General features: G+C 35.9%; 1 protein-coding gene across 1 annotated transcript; it reads left to right on the top strand.

Moving 5' to 3' along the window:
- The first annotated feature begins 8,646 nt into the window (after nt 1-8,646).
- On the top strand, nt 8,647-9,987 carry LOC145961772 (uncharacterized protein F54H12.2-like). Its single transcript, XM_083082235.1, has 2 exons — nt 8,647-9,554; nt 9,651-9,987. The coding sequence occupies exons 1-2, from the start codon at nt 8,647-8,649 to the stop codon at nt 9,985-9,987; spliced, it is 1,245 nt and encodes a 414-aa protein (XP_082938361.1).
- Nucleotides 9,988-19,442: the final 9,455 nt, after the last annotated feature.

Here is a 19,442-nt window from a genome sequence, read left to right on the forward strand (position 1 = left end):
CCCACTCTCTTCTGGCTCTTCTTCGTTAATCTCGACTCTCTCGCGCTCCTCTATCTCTCGCGGAAATTCTAATAATATTTCAAGATTCGAATATTTAATATTATAGAAACAAAATTTAAAACAGTTCTAAAATTATTTTTATATTTGAATTTTCGTTTTAGCCTATTTTTTACATAATCATCATCTTTACCCGGCGAGAACACTTCGCTATCAGGGCTACTGATTGCATATGTGATGTCGTCAGCGTTCATGTTTTCCTCGTCGTCGTCGTCGTCGTCAAGAACGACAACGGGAATCGCCGGATTTTCCTCGAGTAATCGCGGTCTTCCTGAAATGTAGAATATTTTTTATTAGTATTGATTATTTTTATTACTACCGAACATTCTATCCGAGAAAAATTAGCACTCGTTTTCATTACGTGCAAAACTTACGCGAAGGACCTGCCTCGGGTTCTTCCTCTGCGCGGCGTCTACGTGAAGGTCGCACTATCGCTGTTCTCGCGAGATTATTGTTTCCTGTGATTAATTAGTAATTAAATATTTAACTTTATAATCGCGATTTTTCGTATTTTTTCTTTGAAAGCAAAAATAAATAAAATAAGTAAAATAATTACCCGTCGACTGGATCCTACTGTAGTTTCGAAGTAGGTAGGTTATATGTCCACCTACATCTTCCTCTTCTTCATATTTTTCATCTTCGCTCAAGGCTCTTCGTGCACTAATTATTTCGCCGGCAATATTTAGTAATTTCGCGTCGCCGCCGAAATGCCCCAATTTATATAAAATTGCAAGCAATGTATCGGAGCAGGCACACGCGAAATTCGAAAATACGCTGTAATTATGTTCACTTGTTTCCGTTAATTTGGAAATGTAGCTCGCAGAATTTATCTTTGGAGATAAACTCGCAGCCAACTTTGCACAACTCGATATCAAATTTTTATTACACGCCATTTTTTTTCTTAAAGGAATAACACGCGAGTGAAAATCGTACAAGTTTCCTCGGGCAAAGAAAATCTCGAAAATGCTTATATTCGGTTAAGCGTTGTCCATTTTATATATTTTCCTCCCCACTCAAAAAGGAAAATCAAACAAACCTTTATCAGCGCACGGAGAAGTCCATAAAAAATGTAGAAGTTTGAAATTTCTTGTAGTCGTATATACCGTATTGTAATTATATTTTTCACCGTAGCGCGAATAATCTATTTCATTTCTTATTTTGTTTTTCGAGAAAGCAACTGACGCTAAACATTTTGCTAATTACCTTAATTAAGTAATGGTTTACGCATATGATTTCTTAAAAACTAGGCGTAATAAAAAAAAATTTGTAATTATTTTATTTGTCAAAGATTTTTATTTTGCGTCGACCATAGCTATTGCTCGAATATAATAAATTTTTAAAATTATTTGTTTCTTTATAAGAAAAAAATACACGTTTAATGCTAATAATAATAATAATACACGACGTGTTGCTGCGTGTTCGCAGTAAAGGACAGAAGGAGATATCGGGAAATATGTTGAAAACGTAGTAAAAAGTACTCTGTGAATTTTTTTTTAAGAAAAACTTGTTATGTTATTTATTATATTTTATCGATGTACATTTATTTATTGGTTTTCATAAAATTTTCGTTTTTGTAAAATCGCACGAGAAATTTCATTAAATTTAAGCGAAAGTATCTCTACAAATATAATGCTGAAATATACATCTAAAAATGTTAAATTATTAATTTGAGTTCGAACACTTTGTTCGATTTGTTCATAATTTCCTTTAATTGTGAGTTTTATAATTTCGCAATCTATGTACGATGAGGGAAGTTTTAATTCTATTTCGTTTATTATATAGTTAGCACATGTATTGACAGTATCAACGATATTAATTAATTGCGACAAATGCGTATCTATGCATTTTATAATATTTTCCAAGCCGAGGAAAGTAACTTTCTGCATCACGATAGCGGTGTTATAAGTTTTTCGTTTCTTCGACGGAGGTTGTTCTTCCTTCTCGACATTACTCGCGGAATATTCGTTGGTTTCCTTGTATGCCACTAGAATAGCCCTCGAGCCATAAGCGCTGGTAAAGTTGATGGTGATATTGTTAATAATAATCGGATTTATTCCTCCCGTTCTTTTTTGATCGTCGTTCAAATACTGTCTCATATGTTCCATGCAGGATTGAAATTGCTGCCACGTGTCGGAGTCGAGACAAATCCCATCGGCATTATTGCTCGTTAATTTAACAATTGGAACAAAACAGTCTTCCTTCGTCGATTGCAATCCCACTTGTATCTTCTTAGTGAAGGATGAATTAAGTCCGTATGTTGTTGATAGCAACAAATGTCGGTTTCTTCCACCGTTGCCGATTTTATTGTCTCCATTTCCCGGCTCCTTAATATCGCAAACATGCGAGGATTTCACAAAACTGGCTATTTCGGTCGTTCCGGCCATTACTATTAACCACTCGAAACAAACTCGAAAAATGTACTGTGCAAAAAATAATCACAACAACAACGTTAGCGTATTTGCGTAGAATTTTTCTTCTTCGCTCGAGACTTAACTTCTGTTAACGACGAAATTCGAATGAATACACGGTTTGTCCTCGCGCTTATATTACTGCTTCTCCCACCTAAAAAAAAAATCTAAGCAAAAAGAGTGGGGGGAAATAATATGGGCAGAAGTGAGCATAAATGCGTATTCAAACAAAATATTTTACAATAATCAAAGAAAAATACCGAGAAACTTCTATAAACGTTTCTAGAAACTTCTAAAAATTTTCTCTAAGCTATATCTCGAGTGATTCACCACGGGAAAAATATTTAGGGGATGTTTTATTAAGGAAGATTCGAATGATAAATTTATAGATATTACGGGCGGGGGTATATCTGAATGTTTAATTTAAAAAAAATGTGAAATCTTATCAGATTTCTTAGTCGATACGGTATATATGCTGTTTCAGCATGAGAAAAAAATAGGTTGAGGATTTAGGATGAGGGTTTCGCTAGGGTAGATTCAAGGTGAGAAAGATTTTCCATATCTTCCTAAATTATTTGGAAACAGAATTGTTTTCTTAATCACTATTGCAAATATAGCGGGGTTATTTTAAAATGAAAACCATTGACGGTTATCTTAAGATGAGATTATTTTATTGAATGTCTCTAGTTTTTTAACGTGTGTTTAGGGTTTTAAGAATCTCTAGATATTATTATTATATCACGGGGGGATAGTGTTTGTCTGAGTCAGCTATCGGTTGATTCATAAAATACGAGTATGTACAGGTATTTTGTAATTTAGGCGATACATCGATTTAAAATATATTTTCCAGAATTTAAGCATTTTATTTTTACTATAAGCGTATATGGAGAATCAATTATAAGCTCATTAGCGTTGGTGCTCGCGAAAGTCGCCGATGCGAGCTTACCCTCGCGCGAATACGCTTACTCGCGGTCGCGCGTCGTGTATCATCTAATCAGCGGTGCTTTCCGCTCGCACGCGTAACAGAGAACGCTAGCGCGAGCACGTGGCCGGCGCGGATGGGGCCCCACGCGAATAAGCTTATTTTCTTCTTACATTCCTGTATAATATTCGAGGAGCATGCGCATTTTTTTCTTTCTTAGATTATTGTTGTTAAATATCGTCGTTTACTTTTTTATTTATGAGATTGTTCCTAAACGCGAAATCGATTATTTTGTGTAATGGACGTGCGCTGGAAACATCCTTGGACGTCGATCGTCTGCGGTCCTACGGGATGCGGGAAAACAATTTTCGTGAAAACATTTCTTCGACATTTATCCCGCATGTCCGATGTCCGATTCGAGAGAATTTTATTTTATTACGCCGAGTGGCAAGATGCGTATCAGTGCTTACATTGCGACACGGGAGAGAGAGAAGAAGAGAAAAGCGAGAGCAAATATAGCGATAATGCTTTAATAAAATCGAGGAAAAATATAATCGAATTTCGCGAAGGGTTACCGCGTCCGGAGGATTATTCTAACGATGCGCTTTCTCCGAAATTGGTGATAATCGACGATCTTATGAGGGAATCGTCTTCGTGCGACGCTATCGTGGATCTATTTACGAAAGGAAGTCATCATAAGAATCTCAGCGTTATACTCATTTCGCAAAATCTTTTCCATCAGGGACGTGGACAGCGCGACATATCTCTCAACGCGAGTTATATAGTAGTTTTCAAAAATCCGCGCGATCGTGCGCAAATTCGTCATTTAGCGCGTCAGGTATATCCCGACGATCCAAAATTTATGGAAGAAGCGTACTACGACGCTACCTCGAAGCCGCATGGATATTTATTGCTCGATTTGAAACAATCGACTCCAGACGAATACCGATTTCGCACGTGTATCTTTCCGGAGGATACTCTACATTACGTCTACATACCATGTAAATCTGTCATTAGAGCCGGAAGCGTATAAAAGAAAGGTATTCGCAGCCGCGAGTTGTAGTTGTGCGATTACGACGCAATGGTGAAAAAAGCAGATCCTAACAAAACATCATCGACAGCGACAGCGAGGAATTTACCGAATAGCGCAATAAAGACTGCAAAACGTTGCATCGGAGAGAAGAACCTGTGTTTCTTAAAAACTCTATGCTATTTGAAAAAAAATCAAAGAGCGGCGTTCTTACGCGATGCCGACAATAAATTTGTAAAGTGTATTCAGGAGTGTATTTTCAATACGCTCGAAGGTAACGTACCACTCGAATCTAGCGAAAAAAAGCGCTTGTCCAAGCATAAAACGACTTTACGGCGCATCGCGGCAAAGCGGGGTAATTTGAAGACTAAAAGAAAACTATTGGTACAACGCGGAGGATTTTTACCCTATATTATCGGCCCTATACTCGGAGCTTTATTATCACGAATTATCGGCGAGTGAAAAGAAATACAATTCTTTATATTCTTTGTGAGGAAAAATAATAATATTTGGAAAAGTATTAAAAATGGAAAAGGCTAAAAAAATGGTTTTAATTTCTACGGAAAATCTCGAAAAAATGCAACGAATGCAGCAGCAGCAGCAGCAAAATCAACAGTCGGAAAATGTTAATAATACGGAAAATGATAATAATAAATCTGTACGGACACCGGGAACCCCTTTATCGCGACTCGATGCGGAGATGTGTCGTATTCTCAATCTCTCGACTCCCGCCGACGAGGGTGAAAGATGGAAAATGTATAAAGAAGTACTTCAACGTTATCTTTACTTTGTTCGGGATGCAAAAAAGCGTTTTCGCAAAGATTCGCGTGGGGCTTTAAACGGCGACGCCGATGATAAAACTGAGCAAGACGAGGACATGTACTTGGAAGATGACGATACCGAAGAATTTACGCGTACTTTAATTAGTAGCGTTGAAGATGGAGGAGGAAGTGACGCTAATAGTTTCGGAAAAAAGCGCGATCAATCGGCGGAAATGATTAAAAATATAATCGAAAGTGTGCCGAAAACTTATCGCTACAAAGCTCACACGCTATTGAAATATTTACTCGATGCTCCGTCGTCAAAGATCGGTTGGGATAGACAAGGACTCGTGACTATAAACGGTGCGGTTGTAACGGGTTCGAATATTAGCGATCTCATAAATGACGCGATACGCGAGAGAAAAACAGTAAAAGCAATCGGAAGAGTTCAATTTGCGCGATTACTGCAGGACATAAACACACCTTCCAGTCTCATAGGAAATCGTAGTTTTTTACACGTAGGCAAAATAGCTCGTCGTATTAAAAGCAGCGAATTAGCAGCTGTTACTTCCACTCCGAAAACTCGTCGTTCACGCAGCAGGTTAAACGAGACAGTTGTATCCGAAGGAGATACGGTATTTATATCTGCCGATGAGGATGAGGATGAGGCCGATAAAACATTAGCAAGTAAGGACGAGAATTCCCCGACGAAGAAAGCAAGCGGTTTATTCGGTTGGAGCAAATTCTAATAAGATGGAACTCGAAAAATTATATTACGATCCTTCGCACTACGCGGGCTATTAAGCGACGGTCAATTTATCACGAGCGGCTAAGCCGAATTTCTCGCGTAACGAGGTTGTCGACTGGCTTAAATCGCAAGACGCGTACACGCTGCATCGTCCAGTACGACGAAAATTTCCGCGTTTACATTATAACGTGACAAATATCGATGATTTATGGGAGGCTGATTTAATCGATCTTCGTAATCTTAAGAGTTATAACGACGGATATTCCTATCTACTGGTGGTTATCGATGTACTTAGCAAATTTGCTTGGGTAGAACCTTTGCGCGATAAAACTTCGGCGTGCGTGATAAAGGCCTTTCAGAACATATTCTCGAGAAACAAAAAACGTTTACCCGTTTACCTACAAACCGACAAAGGTAAAGAATTTATCGCGAGCGCTGTACAAAAATTCTTAAAAGAAAAAAACATCCGATTTCGTGTAGCGCGAAATCCCGATATCAAAGCAGCTATAGTCGAACGTTTCAATAGAACACTTAAGGAGAGGATGTGGCGCTATTTTACACATAAAAATACTCGCCGTTATATCGATATTTTGCAGGATATTGTTCACGCTTACAATCATACTCGTCATTCTAGCATTAAAATGCAACCAGCGATCGTTACGTTGGAAAATGCGCGTATCGCGCGAGAAAATATGAATCGACGTTGGAATATCAATGACGAAGATGCTGAAGGAAGAAAAAATCGCTGGCGCAAACAAAAGTGTAAATACAGAGCGGGCGAGCTCGTACGCATTAGTAGAGCAAAAGCAGCGTTTGAGAAAGGATACGAGGCGGGATGGAGTGAAGAAATATTTCGAATTCATCGCGTTCTCGAATGGAGAAGACCTCCTATACGAACTAAGCGATTTACAGGGCGAGGTTATAGACGGGATTTTTTACGAGCAGGAATTAACGCAAGTTATTAAAGACTTACGAGAGGGAGAATTTATCGTAGACCACGTGATAAAAACCAAGGGACGGGGCGACAATAAACAATTACTAGTTAGTTGGCGGGGATATCCTTCTAAATTCGATTCTTGGATATCAGCCTCGAGTTTAATATCAAAATGAGAGGGGAAGAATTTCACATAATCCTTCCGAGTAATAGTAGCATGCGCTACTTTCCGGAAAATAAAACAACGTGTTTCACCACCGAATTACCTCAGCGTATAGACTTAAGCGGTCGTTGGGAAGTAGCGCTCACGGAGATCCAGTTTCCGTGTAGCTTTTTACATATACGCCCTGGAGAAGGAACAATAAAATTTATCGATATTAATAAGAGCATCGATGCGTTTTCTCATGCGGATGTCGAAGTATCACCAGGCGTTTATTCGAGCGTACGCGATATTATAGAGACAATGAATGACGCGTGCAAACCCGTAAAAGCCCATGTCGTTTGGGAATTAAAAGCTGGTGGTAAAGTTGTTATGAGACTTTCCTGCAAAGAGAGGAAATGCGATATGGAACATCATGTGTATTTTCCGACAAGCTTTGTCGTATGCTCGGTTTTGATTCACGCTGTGGAAGTTCGAACGATCTACTACCGATCTACTACAATCCTGATTCCTCCTTCTTCGAGCATTGCTTTTCCAAAATTTCCTTTTGTACTCACGGGTGACGACTATATAATAGCCGACATACCAGCTAGTTTGTTGCGAGGTATTCCAGACAAACTTTTCGTCTACTGCGACATTTGCGAACCTTATATTACGGGCGATGTACAATCGCCTCTTCTTCGAATAGTCGCGCACGATGCACGAAACGATTATCCGTTTGCATCCACTCAGATAAAGCATTTTTCGCCCGCGCAATACATCGCGCTGCGGCGAACGAGTTTCCGTACGATCGAAATAGGTATAAGAGATCAGCTGGGAAAGAGCATACCATTCGAATTCGGAACGTTGACGGTAACTTTGCATTTTAGGTGTATCGATTAGATATTATAAAATACACGGAATACGCGAAAGAGAAAAACGCATTTGACCGTTCATTATTATTATTATTATTAATGGACTATTACTCGGTATATCGCGACGAATTACAGAACGGAGGCGGTCGCGGCGGCGGAATCCCGCGAGTTTTCGTCGGATCGCCCTATCAGCGCGGTCACGGAATCGGCAGTTTTCTCGGGATTATTCAGACGCGTACTACCATATTTAGGTAAAGCCGCGCGAGCTGTGGGAAAAGAAGCTTTACGGGCTGGCGTTAATGTAATCGAAGACGTCGAAAACAATACGCCATTTAAGGTAGCGGCCAAACACCGTTTTGAAGAATCGCGAGACAAACTCAAGAGAAAAGCCAAAGAAAAAATAAGTAGTCTAATGAAGGGTTCGGGATATAAGTCTGATGCGAAAATGCATGTAGCTCAGTTCCCTTTTGTCGGGCTTGATAATCACATCGCACGATCCGCAATAACATCGGCTCGCAAGCGACGACGGACGAGTAAGAAAATTAAAGCGGTTGGGAAAAAAAGAACGAGTACAAAAGCGCAGAGAAATAAAAAGAAGAAGAAAAGTCGTACGGTTGTGAAAAAAAGACTTAAGACGTCTGCGAAACGACGTAAAATCGGTAAAAAACGTACCGTATCCGATATATTTTCTTAAGCGGTTATATTCGGAGCATTCTAATTTAACGACGGTGGCGAGCGACGGACGACAGCGAGCAATTTGCGATAAAGAAATATGTCTTTTCTTCACACGCATTCGAGCGAGTGTTTAAAGAGCGAACTAGATCTCTTCTCTCTACCACCTACGCAAACTAGCATCGAAAATTCGCAATGGATTCATTACAAACCCGTGACCTCTCTCTCGGACGACTCGCCGATAGAATTCGTCATCCCCGGACACGGAGAAGAATATTTAGATCTCACGCACACCATGCTGAGTCTTCGTCTACGTGTAGAAACAAACGCCGATTCCGCGAGACAGGCTTCAGGAACAAGCGCCGAAAGAATAGCCGTAGGCCCTGTAAATCATTTGCTTCATTCTATCTTCAATCAAATCGACGTGTATTTCAATCAAAAGCTCGTGTCGCCTCCAAACAACGCTTACGCGTACCGAGCGTACATAGAGGCATTGTTAAATTATTCTTCACCCGCAAAAACTTCCCATCTAACTTCCTGTCTATGGGACATGGATGCACCCGGACACATGGACGATCTGTTGGAAACAAATCCCGGCAATCCCGCTCTCGCGAGACGCGCTCGTTACATTTCCGGAGGAAAGGCGTTAGATCTCGTAGGACATCTCCATTGCGACGTTTTCAATCAAGACAAATTTTTAATTAACGGTGTAGAAGTACGGTTGAGATTCGTTCGTTCGAAAGATTCGTTCTGTCTCATGGAAAGTAGCGGAACATCGAAAATTCACATTCTCGACGCTACCTTGCTCGTTAGAAGGGCGAAAATAAGCTCGGGTTTGTTACTCGCGCATGCTAGAATGATGAGTAAAGTTACAGCCAAGTATCCGCTCACGAGAGTCGAGGTTAAAACATTCACGATTCATAGCGGCGTTATGGGTGAATCGTTAGATAATGTAATACTCGGTCAATTACCGAAGCGAGTAATAGTCGGTTCCGTTAGTAATAAAGCGTTTAACGGTGACAGAAAATTAAATCCGTTTAATTTCAAGAACTACGGAATAAATTTTTTCTCGCTGTACGTCGATGGCACGCAAATCCCCAGTAGGCCTTTGCAACCAGCTTTCTTCGAGGAGGAACCGCTTTACATCGAAGCTTATCAAACGCTTTTCTCGGGAACTGGTATTCATTTTTTGAACGAGGGAAATTCTATAAGCAGAGACGACTATTTCAAAGGGTATACTTTATTCGCTTTTGATCTTACTCCCGATCTATCCGCTAATTGCGCTGGACATTGGAATCTCGTCAAACATGGTAGTTTACGATTAGAAGTGCGATTCGTAAGAGCACTTTCCGAGACGATTAATTGTATTATCTATGCCGAATTCGATAATGTCATAGAAATCGACTCGTCTCGTCAGGTCATCGTCGATTTTTCGGGGTAAATTTTTTATAGACGCTTAAAATTGTTCCCCCTCTACTTCGCTCAAAACTCAGTTGCGCACATCAGTGCGCAACGTTTCGAAAAATATTCAGTTTCGTTGGAGACACGCTCGGCGTCGTTGTTTTACATAGAGCCTCGCGTCGAATCACATAAGTTTTTTTCGTAAGATGGATATAGTCGTCGATATTCAGGGTTTCCGCGATGCGAAGAAAAAGTTTATCCCTAAGGAGGTTGCTGTTGTAGCGATTGACGCTCCAATCGTCGATCATTGGATTATGATACCGACGCATTCGTTTGCCGAATTACCTGAAAAAATAAGACAAGAAAACAACTGGCTCACGCGAAATCATCACGGCATTGAATGGTTCGATGGCGAAACTAATCCGAAATATTTTACATCGCAACTGCGGCAAATTACAAGATGCGTGCGTCACATTTATGTTAGAGGAAACGAGAAAGCGAGTTATTTGAGGAATCTACTTTCTAGAAATATATATAATTTGGAAGGCATCTCACCGGCATTCAAAAATCTGACGGTAGAAGAAGAGTGCGGACATCACGGATTTCGAAAATTCGGAATCTTTCATTGTGCATTACGCAACGCTTACAAATTAAAAAGCTGGATTGTTGCGCAAAATAATTTCAGCAGCGACGGAGACAGCATTACTCAAACGACTTGCAGTTCTCCCGAAATTTTGATAGTGAGCGACGACGATGACGACGATGAAAATGAAAATATTAAAGCACAATCAAATAATAAAATAGAGAAGAAAAATCTACAAAAAATCGAACGTGCGGCTATTAACCGCCCCGCGCAAACAGAAAATCCGTTAACTGTACAACCCGAAAACAAGCCACCAAAAGAAATTATTCAAATAATACCGCTTGTTCGCTCGTCTTCGCTGCAAACAAATGGACTCTCGCGAAATTCTGCAAGCATTGCGCCAGCTAGATGTCAAACATGTGAGAGTCTATCCTGCCGACAGATTGTCGATGGCGTGGACGAGGTCGACGGCCATCGTCGCTAATACGGACAATCATAATCGCCCTGGAGAACACTGGATCGCTTTCTTCCTCGACGAAGACGGTACAGGGACATACTTCGATAGCTACGGAATACCGCCCTTGTATCCGGGTTTTTTCCTACGTCTCCGGCGAAATTCCAACATTTATCGATGGAATACCGAACAACTACAAGGGCTTTTCTCTCAAACCTGCGGACTTTACAGTTGTGTATTTTTATATTATATGTGCAGCGGTTACGATCTCGATGGATTTCTTAGTCTTTTTTCCGAAAATTGCAAATATAACGATCATTTAATCGTAGAATTATTTCATAAAATTTTTCTTCGCGAAAAAAACATGAAAAATATAATGTTAATTAATAGCGTGTTTAATTGTAAGAAGATATAAAAAAATTTTTGCGAAGTACTACGAATTGTATGCAGGTATATTAATAAATGTGAAAATTTTTTATCTTAATTCGTGTTTAATACTTTTAACTTTTCCCTTCTTCCTTTATAACACCCCCGCCTCGCGTTCAATCATCCGCATGTTCATCTTTTTACCTCTGTAGTGCAATGTAGTCTAATTATAATAATTATAATAATTATTGTCTCCTACTGAGATGCTTTGTCTCTTTTTCCGATAAAGTGCGTCATGAACCGTTCGAGCGGAGGGGGCTTGTTTCGATATTCCATAGCGGGCCCCGAGAGTGGGGAGGTAAGGATTGTTTCCTCGAGACATATACCAGCTACCCCGAAAGTCGGTAGGTGGGGGGGTTCGTTCTGCCAAGACGTAGCGAGAGCGACTAAGGGCTAGGTAACGGGAATTTGACTCGGAACCCTATACAGGTGGGCCAGGGCTGGAGTGGGAGGAGGATTGCTTCTTCGAGTCTAGTACCGCGGAGGTAGGGAAATAAAAATTTGATAAATCGGCGACACAGCCGGCGTCGACCAATCGCAGCTCTGGGCCACTATGGTGCGAGCCAATCAAACTCTGGACCACTATGGTGCAAGCCAATCAAACTCTGGGCCACTATGGTGCAAGCCAATCAAAATCGAGACTTCGGGAGGTGGGGCATTGTTTCCACCAATCAGAACGCCTCCCTCCACTTCACCTGGCCACGCCCACGGCGCCAGGGGCCGAGTGGTGGGGGTTTGTTTTGACGCACCATAGTGGCCCATATCTACTATCACTGTTGTATCGATAATACGTTTTATGTCTAAATACAATTGTATTCTTCGAATTGGATGTATTATCTTAATACTAATATTACAGTTGCCGACAAAAGCATCCTCTTTAACATATAATGTAAAAATGATATATTGTTTCACTAATATATCGGATGATTGCTTGTATGTGCCTTCTTCGGATAGTTTAGTTATCTGGTAATCGTATGAAAAGACCGATACGATGATTATTAAACTGCTACATAATAATCGTTTTACAAACATGATACTACTTTCTTAGATATCTGTAAAAACATTCTTATTGGAAAAAACAAACGGACAAATTAAATACAACATTGTCTCTAGTAATAGTTTAATGGAAATAAAACAAACATATAGATGTACTTAATTTTAATTAACGACTTACTCTGTATATTGAGATATATCGCAAAATGTATGCAAATGTATGTCCTCTTATAAGAATTAGCCGCAATAAATCAATGTTTTATCCATTATCATCAGTGTAATAAGAAAAATATATATGCACAGTTATGACTTCTTAATATCTCGAGAAACTTCCAAAGACTAACAACACTTGGGGTACGCGATATTGTAATAAATATGTGTGTCATGTAAACACACAACTTCTGAGGTCGATAACAGACGTTTTGATCGAGAAACGGTATGTAATAGCAAAGCACGGTATCGTTTTTCCCACTCCAAATGCGTGCTACTAGTGGCCGAGCGCCGTAAGAAAGCAGGCCCGTCTATTTCGCGCCGATCTAAAGTAAGAGACCACCGTCTCGCGTAGAATACAAAAATATCTGTAAATATATATATTTGAATTTTTCTATACTATTTAAAAGTAGTATATTCCTTTACCAAAAATTTAAGAATTTTTATAATTTACAATATACATTCAAATGAAATTTTATAAACTATATTATTACGAGATTGTATCGGTAAATTGTCTTTGAACAAGTTAATGAAAAAACGTAACTTATTCACACTAGAATATAATATTACAGTATCATATATAAGAGAATATAATGAATAACTATTATTTTTTAGATTTTTGTTTATGAGTTCTTTCAAATTTACTTGGTGGATTTATGAATAAAACAACAGGAAATCCCTCAAATCGATCAAATCAATAATCGTGTCTTTCTTATAACGAAGAAGATTTTTAAATTTAAATTGAGAAAGGTTTTTTTATTCACAATATGAAATAAAAATATTATAGAGATAGCGTGCTCCAAGAATTATGCCATATAATTTATTATTAAATTAAAAACATTAATAGAACATTAATAAAACATATTCGTAAAGAATAATTTTTATAGGATTTAAAATATTAACAACATATATTAATATAACGCACTAATTTGTTAATATTTATATACAAGTATATTTAAATATTAATTATATGTACAGTATTTTATAATATTAATTACATATATAATATTTTATTATATACAACGTTCATAATGATTATATATTATATTAAAATTGTAATCTATACTATATTATTATCCACTATTAAATCACATATATGTATATTGCACATTAATATACATGTATTAATTTATATGTATCAGCAAATAGTAATTAATGCAATACTAATGTACCTATATTGATATACATTATTAACATAATATAATAAAAAATATATAATTAATATAATAAAAAACTTAAGAGAAGTTAAAATAAATAGATAAATATTAAAATGTAATTTAATATGTATTTATTAGGTATTTAATAAGTAATTTAATAGGTAGGAGTTACAGTGTAAGGAAGGATCCAGCATTCAACTTGTTTTTATAATATTAACAAAATATATTAATCTACGTATTAAAAAATAACTTTCTCTCATTTACACAATTAATAGTACGATTTAAATATCTCAGATTTGTAGAGCGATAAGAAAATTGGTAATCATGCGTGAAGTATCTTTATAATACAAAACGCATCGAGTATCATTGCAGGACAATTAAAATCCTATCTCCAGTATAATTAAAACCCTAAGAAATTAAAACGCATTTTATTTTACATATTACTTAGGGGCATAACTTTGACAATATGTCAAAATCAAAATCATTAGTGGTGGGGAGCATATACATATAAAGGTGAATATATTTACCAGAATTTTTTATTAATAAAATTATACCAACAAAAAATTCTAATTATAAACAATAAATATCATTAACTCCCAATAAATGTAGCGGATATATTACATAACTTTTTAGCACGATTGTGACTGTGACGAAATAAGACTTCCGTGTGTCTACTGTATTATCTCGTCTCCGGGATGATCTTGACCTAGTTACCTAGCTACAGGAATATATCACGTTATCTGTGCTGAATGCAGGTAATTCATATGCGTGGTAAGCTTCAGTGAAGAAGGAGGTAAGATGATGCAAAGGTACGCGATGTTACACAGTAAAAAATTGTGTGTCCATATGTTAAAATTTTCTTGTGTTACCACATTTTGATTAATACTTCAATGTAAAATTAACATGCAACTTATATGTTATTATTTTTATAACGATTTCATGTGTTACATTTATGTCTCCTTTATAACTTAATACTTCGTATATGTCTCTTAGAAATGGAATATTATTTTGAGCATTTTGAACATAATCATTTTAAACAATCAACATGTCTCAAAGTCAGTTTAACATTCTAAGAAAAGTTAAAGTGACTCTTCAAATAATCTTGAACTTTAACAGACAAAAATAATCAAATTTACTAAAGTCAAATGTTTCTATTACAAATAATTTAAGTTAAAATAATTACTATTATGTTAATGTCCTCAACATTTCTTACGAGTTATTGTAACTATTTTTTCATGTAATTTTTAATTAATTTATATGTTATTTCTACATTACACTTAAAGTCACATTAACATAAATAAATGTAAAGTATCTGGTCAATTATTTAACATTTTTAGTTTGTCAATAAGAAACATACGACGAATGAGTTATTTTAACTTAAAATTTAGAGTAGATTTTCTGGGACATGTGAAAAATGTTATAATTAACATTTTATTTTTTACTGTGTATAGATGCCATATCGTATCATAAGACAAAGATTGGGTCAAGTTTAGTGGAACATGGATAAAGTAATACTGGATTCTCACTTTCAAGTCCTTGTAGCCTATGGATCGCACATACACTTGCGGGAGCAAACATTTGCGACGCGTGTTGTACACAGCACTTTATATGAAAAAATGCTTTTTTGCTGATTTATATATACGAAATATAAAAACTATGTTAAGCACAATTGCTCGTGCTTAAATAATGACACTTATCAGAACAAATTACATTATTAATTTTCTTCGTATTTTTTCTCTTCACAACAATATTCGAACGGAGAGAATTCCAAAAGAGGAGAAAATTAATAAGATAATTTTGCTTATATAGAAAATATTCATCCTTCATTCGTAATGTAAGGTCTTGTATTTGGAAGAAACTATTAAATACGTTTTACATACGATCATCAAATTCTTCAGAGCTTATCTCTCGAATTTAATAATATGAAGAGTGTTCTTACAGAAGAGTGCTTTCCTCCGTTCTCCATTTTTACATTTTTCACCGTGCGCGTTTGAAGTATCTTTATTCCATCGTTATCTTTAGCAAACAGATGAATTCTTTTTCCTTTCGTCGTGAAAGAAAGAGGCTGAGGTTTATAAATATCACTGCGAAGCAAAAAAAGATATGTATCGATTCGGCCATTGATTATTCAAGTACGTAACGTTCTACATTTTCTTAATTAATCTCTGCCGTGCCGGCAATCTTTTTTTTTCATTAACATTCATTAGTTGTCGTCGATATCGCGGGAGATAAAGGTTGCAAATAGTTTCTCCTAAAGTCCCACCGACCTTCACAAGATTATGGATTCATCCTTGGAAGTCCAGTAGGTGGACCGAAGCAAAAAATCGAAAGTTTCTCTGCTAGCGCCGAGATGGGCACGAGATAAATTTTAATATACCGATGAATTTTGTTCTCCTCATATACGTACATCGTATCGATCATGTATCTGATTCCATTTGACACAATAAGCTACTCTACTCGTGTTTCTTGGATTTTTGAATTCATACACAGGCTATATAATAAAAATAATAAAATAATATAATATAAATTTTTTTTTAAATGTGATAAAAATAATAAATATAATAATAAAAAACATAACTCGTGAATGTCTTTCAAAATTTTTCCAATATGAGCAAAATTCCAACTACGATTTTATATAGTTTGCATTCAAGCAGTATTCTTTTCATATAAATTTCTTCGTAAAAATAATTACCTTACACAAATTATTTAAACAGCATATTTACGCGAAAATTTATTAACGAGAATATCTCTACATATTTCATTATATAATACAATCATCATCAAAACATATAATCTAATATTTTGCAATTATAATTGTAATGTTATCATAGCTCGAACATATTTTTTATCTACAATTACATAGATTTTTATGGTCCTATTTTGACGAAGTGTGGCAACTGAATACTTGACTATATTATGGAACTCACGATATATATATATATATATATATATATATATATATATATATGCGGTAGCTAAAGTAAGAATAGAATTTGAAATTTTGAGTCCTCTTGGGTACAATTACACGCTATTCTATTGCTGTTGCGAACTAATAACAGAAACTCTTGTGAACGACAGTTCCCGTCCCCTGATTATCCTGGCCACCTGTCAGCGATTACTCGTAGATACATAATCCGATCGCCGTTTGTCGATGATAGGCAACGTCGTACAGAACGTATGCACGTGCAAGTTATGATTACACACGATGACCATGTTTATTCGCCGCTGTAACCGGCGTTTGATCATCCTAAGATCTGGAACCGCGATGTATGTGCATTTCATCCGTAATGGCAATATATACAAATTCACGATTGCAAACACGATCTCCGATGCTGTCGAACGCTACGATGCGCAGCATATATCTCGCTGCCTAAAAGCATCACCGAACGCATCACGCAAATTATAGATGTAGAAAGCACATTAAATTTAATCAATGTACATGTGTTGCGATTGAATGTGCCAAATAATTCTCTTCGTATTATAGAGTATCTTTTTAAATGTATTATACAGGGTGAGGTATTTAAAGTGTTGCAAGCCATTTTTGCATAAAATACGCATTATGACAAAGAACGTTTTAGATAAAAACCATTTCGTTTGGAGGAGAAAATAATAAGGATATTAATTTGATCTTGGGTGTAAGTGCTAAAATTTTATAAAGGTCAACTTAATTCTTTTTGTTAATGGAATACATAGTTGTTTAAAAAATATATATATACAATACAAATATATACAATATACAAAAAATAAAATATATATACAATATATATATACTTTGCTTGTTACAAATTTATATTTATTTTAAAAATAACTTTCAAAATTTTTTTTAAATATTTTTTTAAATAACAATTATATATTTTATTTACTAATTGATTCTTTTATTATTTCTTTTATTATTTTATACATAAAGTAAAATAAAATGGAAGAATAAATATTTTACGGTATTTCACAATTTATATAAAATTTATATAAAATGTCAAAGTAAAATATATAATATTTTTTAAACTTCAATTTCTAGCCATTGTATCTTTATAACTTTTTATGCCAATATTTGTGACGAATCGATTTATATAAAAAAAAATAGAGTGGTTCCATTTAAAAAATCTAGATTGATCTTTATATTTTGGCACTTACACCCCAAACTCAGACTAATATGTATATATTGCTTTTTTTTCTTTTAAATGAAATACCTTTTACTTAAAACAATTTTTGCTATCCAGTGAGAAATGATAGGTTGGAAAGATGGCTATTAGATATTTATAGACGTTTATAAACATATAATAAATGTAATTTTCTGTATTTCTCATAGGTATAATGTGTACTTTCAAGAATGGCTTGTAATATTTTAAATGTCTCACCCTGTATGTAAGATCTTTCTTATAATATCTTTTCAATTTATAATATAATAATATAAAAATATGAATACTTCACATGAACGAATATATTTCAAGTATTATTGCAGATTGTTTAGAATTTCCACATATTTATGTTCTAATAGACCTATTTTTTAAAAAAGAGAAACCCTGATGGATATTCTATTAAACATAGATATATTATAATTATATTATATAACACATTTCACATTAACTTTATATCGAACGGTAAATGAAATCAAAACAAAGTTTAAAAAATTACGACGGCAAATCTCGATACAGTCGATAACAATCGATGGAAATTAATTCAATTTTGCTTTCAACTACATTATATTCATATATTATACAATCAAATAATTACACATATGTATCGACGCATTTTAAACCCGATTATTGATCTTTCAACCTTCGAACAGTCGAAGAGTAATACCGGACTCTCACTTTTATGTCTCCGCAGCCTATGGATCGCATATACACTGCGGGGGCAAACATTTGCGACATGTTTATGCCTATAAGGCTCTTTATATAAAGAAACGCTTTTTTATACATACAAAATATCAAAAGTATCTTAAACATAATTGCTCGTAATAATGACACTTATTAGAATCAATTACATTACTAATTTGCTCCGCAGTTTTTATCTTCACTCCAATATTCGAACAGACAGAATTCGGAAACAGGAAGAAATTAATAAGATTTTGCTTAGAAAATATCTTTCATGCATCAATATAAGATCTCTTAAAAAAGACTATTAAATATGTTTTATATACGACCATCAAATTCTTCAGAGCTTATCTCTCGAATTTAATAATATGAAGAGTGTCCTTACAAAAGAGTTGTTTCTTCCGTCCTCCATTTTTGCATTTTTCACCACGCGCGTTTAAAGCATCTTTATTCCATCGTTATTTTTAGCAGACAGATAAGTTCTTTTTGTTTTCGCCGCGAAAGGAAGAGGATGAGGTTTACAAATATCACGGCGAGGCAAAAGAAGATACATATCAATTCCGTCATTGATTATTTAAGTACATAACGTTCTACATTTTCCTAATTGATCTCTGCCGTGCAGGCAATTTTTTTTTTTTCATTGACATTTATTGAGTGTCGCCGATACCGCGGGAGATAAGGGTCAAAAATAGTTTCTCCTAGAGTCACACCGGCCTTCACAAAATCATGGATTTATTCTTGGAAGTCCAGTAGGTGGACCAAAGCAAAAAACTAAAGGTTTCTACTATCGCCGAGATAGGCTGGAAATAAATTTTAATATACCGATGAATTTTGTTCCCCTTATGTACGTATATCGTA

Source organism: Camponotus vicinus, unplaced genomic scaffold (assembly GCF_025532165.1).
Source record: "Camponotus vicinus isolate PSW18456_S1 unplaced genomic scaffold, iyCamVici1.0 SCAF_11, whole genome shotgun sequence".
NCBI classification, from domain to species: Eukaryota; Metazoa; Arthropoda; class Insecta; order Hymenoptera; family Formicidae; genus Camponotus; species Camponotus vicinus.

Excerpts from the sequence above, each read along its gene's own strand:
- LOC145961772 (XM_083082235.1), top strand. The coding sequence starts at position 8,647 with ATGTCTTTTCTTCACACGCATTCGAGCGAGTGTTTAAAGAGCGAACTA. Across the intron at positions 9,555-9,650 it reads GGTTCCGTTAGTAATAAAGC|GCCTTTGCAACCAGCTTTCT; the intron begins GTTTAACGGTGA and ends AATCCCCAGTAG.